This window comes from Antrostomus carolinensis, unplaced genomic scaffold, assembly GCF_000700745.2.
Source record: "Antrostomus carolinensis isolate BGI_N321 unplaced genomic scaffold, ASM70074v2 scaffold31408, whole genome shotgun sequence".
NCBI classification, from domain to species: domain Eukaryota; kingdom Metazoa; phylum Chordata; class Aves; order Caprimulgiformes; family Caprimulgidae; genus Antrostomus; species Antrostomus carolinensis.
Genome location: NW_010331519.1, coordinates 7,596 through 15,431, shown reverse-complemented (window position 1 = coordinate 15,431; position 7,836 = coordinate 7,596). Strand labels below are relative to the sequence as shown.

Genomic DNA, 7,836 nt, shown 5'->3' with positions numbered 1-7,836 from the left:
AATAAAGAAGAAAACAGAATCAGTGACCCTTGGTACGATAACAGAGCTTTCCACATGAAAAACACAGGCTTTTGTAAGTATTAGATACAATTCCCAACAGACTATTCCCACTTTACAGCCTGACATTGATCTGTTTATTGAGGAATGAACTCTACACACATGGGACATCCTCTTCTGTTCATAAGCATATTTCAGTAATGAAACTCATTAACATCCACAAACTCCTGCTTCAGAAACCCTTTAGCCTTTTAAAAACTAGGAAGAGTGCTGAAAAAGTTTATAAAGGTAGGAAAAGAAACTTCAGTCAACATCCCGACATAAACACAGCACTTCATTTATTTGCAACCACTTCCACATGTTTACAGACTTCTTTGATTAAACTTCTGCAGGACAGAACACCAAAACACACAGATAAGCCCCAGGGCACCTGGCTGACAGTTGCTCCTCCTTATCTTGGCCTTGCAAAATATCTGTGAGAACACACTGGAGCCCAGGCAGTGTTTTCTGCTTCAGGAATGTGAGAAGACAGAGCCCATGAAAAATTAACAAGCCTCTCTGCCAATTTGTCATTCCCTCTTAACTAGAAAGCTTAATTAACATTAAAAGGTCAGATACTCCATCTTAACAGTTTGCCTACAACTGATTTTTAAACAGCTACATCATTACTATTTCTACCTCTAGGACACAACTTAGTTTGGGGAGAATTTAAAGGGTTTTTCATGCAGAACCATCAAACAGCTTCTTTTTCTTGAGCCGATGGTTTAAGCAAGGGAGGTTCAGTCACTCACAGGAGACTGGCTGCCTCTTGGAAACTGTCATAAGAGATCATTTTTCCCTCGCTGGGATACTCAGATGCACAAGAAGTGGTTTGTTGGTTGTTTTTTGTTTTGTTTTTGCTTTTGTTTTTTAAATTAACATCTTTCCAGGTAAGCAATTACTGTAAGGACAGTAAGCTATCACTATCCAAGCAGAATAACTGCGATTGCAAATGGATAACAAGGTCAGGAAACAGGATCTCCTTCAAGAACTGAAGCATTCTTGAGACTAATTCAGAAGAGGGTTTCAAATGTTTCTCATTTACTCATGTTACAGGCGAGCTTCACATTCTGCTTAAGAACAAGCAAATAAACAAACACTGCCGGGTCAGCCAGCCAGACTGCAAGGAGGACAAAGCCCAGCAGCCAGCTCCATAAAACACAAGCCTCCCCCCCCCACTCCAAGAGAGAGCTAGCTTAGATCAGCAGGGCACTCTTATTCACGCCTGATGAAACACACTTGCAGAATGAAAAACAGTCTAAATTCTGCCTCTTCGTAGCCAAGCAATTCAAAACGTGGCTGGACAGCAAAATCCTCTCGTTCAGATAAGACACTCTTGCCTGCAGCTACTGTTTCAAATAAACAATCTGCATGCTCTTTAAGTTACGTCTACTTCATTTCAAGGACATTGTCATTACAACCACTGGTCAAGGCAGCAGCAAGAATAATCTGCATCTGAAGGGCCAAGCCTGCTGTGTACATCACCATCAGCCGCTGCAGCAGCTCAATGATCCTTTGCAGAGCATCTCCAATAATCACAAGTTTAAACAAAAGCCTGGGAGGGGTTGGAGCTACCATTATATTGTCAGTGCTGCTCTGGCATATGACAAAGCTGAAGTATTATCAAGCTCCAAGCTTACCTGGTTTTAAAATATCAGAGAAGCAATACTTCTCAGTCCTACGGGGCAGGAGTGAGGAGAGACAAATGGTTTCAATCACCTTGCGGTGACTTAAACAACAAAAAAAAAAACCTAACTGGGTCCAAAGCATCTCCAGCTGCAATGCAGAGATTTGATAGGGAATGAAGAAGGAGGAAGGACAGTAAGGGAACCACAAAAAGTTTCAGACTGACCAGCTCTGGGAGAATCTCAATTTTGGTACCTAACTCATCACATCAAACTGTATGTCAGTCTTAAAATATTATACCTTTGTTGAAATAATGATGGTGTTTCCTGCAACTGAAGCATGGGCAGGGTTTGTTTGTTTGTTTTCTCTTTAAATAGGATAAATTTCACTCCTGGGCTGATCCTAACCTCAGCATGCTTTCTTCTTGTAGAAATCAAGACCTCTGCCTTCTCTTGTGTCTTACATGACCTACAGGGCTTGACTGATGCTAAAGGAACATCCCAGGGTCACCCACTAAGTCTGTGGCTAAGGCAGGATTAGGACCTGCAGTTCTAGAGCACGAGATGTCTCCAGGAGAGTGCTGATCATTCCCCTCAGAGCAACTGAAGAGATAAAACGGTGATCAACAAGTTACAGACTCTCCATGGGAAGGTGGCAGAACCGAACATGTGCTGAATCCCTCAACTACTATAGAGAGATGGGAGAGGAGGGGTAGCTTGTTCAGTCGCTCCTAAATGACTTGCCAGAGCCCATCTGAAGGTACTTCTAGCATCTCCCCACCCTTTGAGCGGATTCCTTTGCAAAGTACCAACCGCTTAACCTCAAAACCTGAAGCTCTTCGTTTCTTATAATCAAGAACCAGCCTAGTTTCAGAAGTCCATTTTTCACACGACACAGCAAACAGCAGGGCTCACCTGGAGGTAGATTGCTGCCTCTTGGTAGTTCATTTCCCAGTTGTGTCGGGCAGAGCTTTGCTGTGCGCAGCAGTCCCCCGCAGCGGGGCTGGAGGCATCATTCATAACGTCATAGCTACCTCCATCTGCATCAGTACAATCAGAGAAAAAAATTGATTTACAATTAAGCGAGCTGAGATTGATCAGGAGCCATGCAAACAAACCAAACTGGGACCAGAGACAAGCATGGAGAGGTGGCAGAGTACCCAGGAAGCTTGTACACAGACAAATTGACTCTTCCCATGTTGGAGCTTTTAAGAGACACACTCAAACTCAGCACATCAACAAGGGAATGCTCCCAGAAGATCACCAAAAGAGACAGCATCCTATTAAATACAATAAACAGGTTTCCTGGCTCAGGAGGTCTGTGCTGTCATGTTCATAGCATACTACCAGCAGTCATAAACTATAAACTAAAGCTAGAAGTCTCCAAGGATGTCCATCCCACAAATAAAAGTGGACTTGCTAAAGGGCCACTGCCTTTTTGCATTTAATAGGAGAGACAGCAGAAGAATGGAGCACAGGAGCAGGCAGGCAATGGAAGCCAGTCTGAGGACAGAAACTGTGTAGTAAACTTATAGCAGCAGTCAGCATTTTTAGCAGAAACCCTCATTTTTCAGAGCTCTACAGAATGATTAAACAACACATCCCTGCAACACTCTTTTTGGTGCAGATAAGTACCGAGTACTCCTCAGCTGAAAACAAACAGCAAGATTAATTTTCGATTCATTGATTCTGAAATATCCAAGAGCGTTGTCTGCCTCGTCAGTAAAGCATTATAAAACAATGAATGTTCATACCAGATTTCAGAACTAAAAAATACAATTTGATTGTAAAAAGCAACTCCCAAGCACAGCTACACATAAATAGTGCCCTTCCCATGGGAGAGCTGTGCAGGGCACGTATAGAAACACGTATAGAATGCCATCTCTTGCATTCGACAGCCTCAGTGCTATGAAGACACATGAAAAACGTGCACAAAGACAATTATTGTTCAAAAAGGGAATGCCACTCGGTTTCTTCCTCTGGCATTGTGATTTTTAGTTTGCACTTTTGACAAAGAACACTGAGCAGAGACCTCACAGAAGTGAGACCTGCTCAGGGCCACCCATGAAACCTGCGGTGGAGCTGTCCACACGCTCACTTCTCCAGACTTTCAATCATGACCCAAAACCACCTGGTTGTTTTTGCTCTCAGTAGAGATCTCCCTCCTCCAGTGCCTCACGTTCCCAAAGAGGGTACATGTAAAATTGATCTTCCCAGTGCAAAAGTGCTGATTTCCCCCTTTCCATGAGCACAGGAGCTGTGATGCTTGTTCTCTGTCTTACGAGAAGTTATCTGGGAGTGGGGAAAAAAATGACAATGATGGGGCCTACAAGAAAGCTGGGGAGGGACTTTTCATAAGGGCAGTTAATGACAAAACAAGGGGAAATGGGTTTTAACTGAAAGAGGGGAGGTTTAGATGAGATATTGGGAAGAAGTTCTTCACTGTGAGGGTGGTGAGACACTGGAACAGGTTGCCCAGAGAAGCTGTGGCTGCTCCTCACTGGAAGTGTTGAAGGCCAGGTTGGATGAGGCTTTGAGCAACCTGGTCTAGTGGAAGGTGTCCCTGCTGCTGGCAGGGGGGTTGGGACTGGATGAGCTTTAAGGTCCCTTCATCATTCTATGATTCTTTTCCTCTCTCATGACAGCATGCTGAAGATTTGCTGCATCTCTTTGCTATAACAAAATAATCCTCGTTGAATTACTGATTCAGTCTTTCCAGAACACCCTCAGGAACAGGGAGAACCATGCCAAAAACTGCACCCATCCAGAGAAACAGCACCATGTGCTCCTGACCGAGGCACTGGAACGGCCTGCCCAGAGAGGTGGTGGATTCACCATCCCTGGAGGTTTTTAAAAAGAGATTGGACGTGGCCCTTAGTGCCATGATATAGTAATTGGAGTTGGATCAGGGGTTGGACTTGATGATCTTGGAGGTCTTTTCCAACCCAATCTATTCTATGATTCTATGAGGCAGAAACCCCCTCACCAATGGAGAGCCACAGCTGCCTTTTCCACTCTCAAATCAAACTGAGACAACATTTATCTGGGATTTGCAAAGACTTCCCAGATTGCATTCTCAGATTGCTGAGAATCCTGCAGCTTTTAAGCCTATTTCTCTTCCTTGCTTCCCCCATCTCCTTAAAATACCACTCAAAATCTGGATGAATGTTTGAATGAGGCCGATTCCTCCCCCACACCCCTTTTACACCTTGAATGAGCCCAGCTCTTGAAAAAAACTGAATGATATATTTTATTTATTCACAGAACTGGATGGCAGCCTTCTGGGTTTGTTTGCCTTTTAACTAAGAGATGAGAGCACTATGCAAAAATCAGCCTATCCAGAGTTTCAGGCCTTTCCAGAACTCACCTTCCCAACACAGCAAGTGTTTGGAGAAAATCTGCGTGTGATTCATCTCACACAGTTCAGGGGACACTGAAAAAGCACAGAATCAATACCTTGGCTGCACTAACTTTGTTGTGGAAGGGGACATATTAAGCAGGTTGCTTACAATATTGCCATGTTATTGGAGCTTTACAGTATATACCAAATTTAAGAACATCAAAAGATACTGTGGTCAAATTAGCAAAGGTTTGGAGCATTAAACAAAACATCAAAACATTGTATCCTACCCAAAGATGCCAAAACTACCTTCAACCCTGAACTTGTTCTTTCTCAAAGACCAACCTCTCTTTGAAAGGGATCAACACCAGGAAAAGATACACCACAGTGAACACTCAGGAGCCCTCTCTGCGTTTCACACAGAGGACTTGCAGCTGAAACAGAAGAGATGTCCCAGTGAGATCAAGGCTGTGAATACCAAACAGCACTCAAAGATGCAAATCAGAAACAAAAAATAACTCTAGAAACCGAGATGTTTTCTGGCTGTCTAAACCAGGCATCATCTTTCTAGGCACAGACAACAGCAAACGTAGTGGTGAAGTGTTCCGGTGGAGAGCTGCATTTTGTGGATCAGCTCCTTCCCCATCAGGTACCAGAAGGTTGATCTAACATCCCTGAGGCAACAGCATCATCTGGGTAATAAATAATAATAAAAATAATAATAAATTTGAAAAGCAACCCTCTGACTGTTTGTTTGGCAGCCCTCCAGCTAGCTAATTTCCTTCAGCTGCTCCCATGATAACAATGACACAGACTAATGCAACCTCCGCTCCGCTCGGCTCGTGCTGCAGAACATCCCCGACGGCATTTACCATTAGTATGGAGCTCAATGAGATAGGAGGATCTCTCCACAGGACTCCCGTAATCCTCCAAGTAGATGGCAGGCAGCTCTCTCCACTGCATGGCAGAAGCAGGCACACCAGCTCGTGTGTTCAGATGGGGGAAGAGGGAGACAAGTCAGATCTGCAGTTCCTCCCTCCCTCCCCTCTGAAAGCTGATCCTCAACTTTGCCGCTTCCTCAAGGGAAAGCCACGCACAAAAGATTCTCTGCTTCCTGCAGAACTAAACGTGTTCTCCCTCCCCTCGGAGGAAGGTGGCTCAGACTTCAGTTAAATCGTTTCCCTATCGCTGGCTTAGCGGCAGGATGTTTCTAAAGTGCAAGTTGTTGGAAGGTTTAACTGCAGGACAAAGAGTTTTTAATCACAAAGTCTTGCTTTACCACCAGGCTCGTGTGCCACGCTCTCTTATTTTGGCAAAGAGTAGAGTTTGCTCACCAGCAAACAGGAACAACTAATGAGAAAGGAGTCAAAATGCTGATTAGTCACAGCAAGGAGCCTTCCCTCCCCTAGCAAAACAAAAAAAAAAAAAAGAAAATAGATATTTGTGAAGTTCAGGGTACAAAGGGTGTGACAAAGTCACCAAACTGAGCTCTTCACAGATGGCAAAGCTTCCTTCCACACTTGTGTAACTTATCCCAGACATTCCCTGAAAAGGGAGAGAGGGAAAAGGAAAAAAAAAAAAAAAGAAAAAAAAAAGAAAAAAGAAAATAAGAAAAAGCAAACCCAGCTGGCTGCTTACACAAGGCATCCGGAACGATACTGCCGGGACTCCAACATTTCCATTCAGTGCAGCAGAGCATGCTCCTGTGTAAATAGTTTCCATATGTCATCATTACAATAAAAAACACACACAAAAAAAGGGGAAAAAGAAGGAGCATAAACTTTCCAGAGCCCAAACCTCTCTCCCTTTGCAAAATAAACTTAGGGGAGGGAAAAACTCTCCATTGGCTGAGAGAGCAAACAAACTGCTCTCGTTCGGAGGAGCTCACGCAGCCACGGGGCATCTCGAGGGTAGAGCCCAGACAGGAATAAGGGACAGAAAACATCCCCAGGAATCAGGGATAAATCACCCTTCCCAGCCAGGCTGTTATATGTCAAACCAAAGTCAATTTGGACAATCATTTTTTTTAACCTTTGGTGCCTGCATTTGTTTTAATAAATAATAATATTTAAAAAAAAAAAATTCCAACAAATTAGTAACCTCCTCCAAATTCAGAGTTATAAACAAACTCTACAGGGTAGCTCTTCCATTTGCCTCAGAGCTCCCCCAGTCTGGCTCTCATTAGCCTGTTTGCCAGCTGTTCTGCTTTCTGGATAGCACTCACTTTTCATGGCCTTACACTGATTCAGACTGAGATGCCTCTAATTAGCTCCTCAACTGACTCCAAAGCCGTGTGCTTTTACCAGACTTACCAGGGCTTGCTGCTAAAAGGTTGAGGAAGGTCTTGATGGAGCTGCTAGTTGCCATGCTGTCCAGATGATGCTATTTTAGCAAGTCTACCTGTGATGACAGAACTCTGCAAACTGTGGAAAGCAGGGCAAGTGACATAATTCAGCAAAAACATTCTTCTAGTTAAACCTGCCACATTCTTCTAGTTAAACCTCTCGTCCATAGTGTTTACGTATCACACGTGCAGTCAATGTAAGACAGCAATATGTGAGTTACTCATCTAATGAGTTGCCATGTGCAAGTAATATTTCCCTTGATAGGTAAAAAAAGAAATGCCAAGGACACATGACTTCAGAGACAGGACACATCTCCATTCACATTGCCTTACAAGGTTCCTGCAAGTGGATGCACCAAACAGAACAGCAAGAGAGAAAAGGAAGTGAGTGAAAATTACCTCCTGCAGTCAGGAAAAGTCAAGCTGTCCAGGGCACGTGCTCCAGGCAGCTCCAATAACCCTCTGGGACAACCAGAGATGTGCCAGCTCAT

At 43.8% G+C, this 7,836-nt stretch overlaps 1 protein-coding gene across 1 annotated transcript in view; it reads right to left on the bottom strand.

Moving 5' to 3' along the window:
- Positions 1–5,964, bottom strand: part of TPCN1 (two pore segment channel 1) — a 28,331-nt gene extending 22,367 nt beyond the window's left edge. The window contains exons 1-3 of the mRNA XM_010173245.2: positions 5,874–5,964; positions 2,577–2,701; positions 825–839 (exon numbers count right to left, since the gene is read on the bottom strand). Of these exons, the coding sequence (XP_010171547.2) occupies positions 825–839; positions 2,577–2,701; positions 5,874–5,964 (231 nt within the window). The remainder of the gene's footprint in view (positions 1–824; positions 840–2,576; positions 2,702–5,873) is intronic.
- Positions 5,965–7,836: the final 1,872 nt, after the last annotated feature.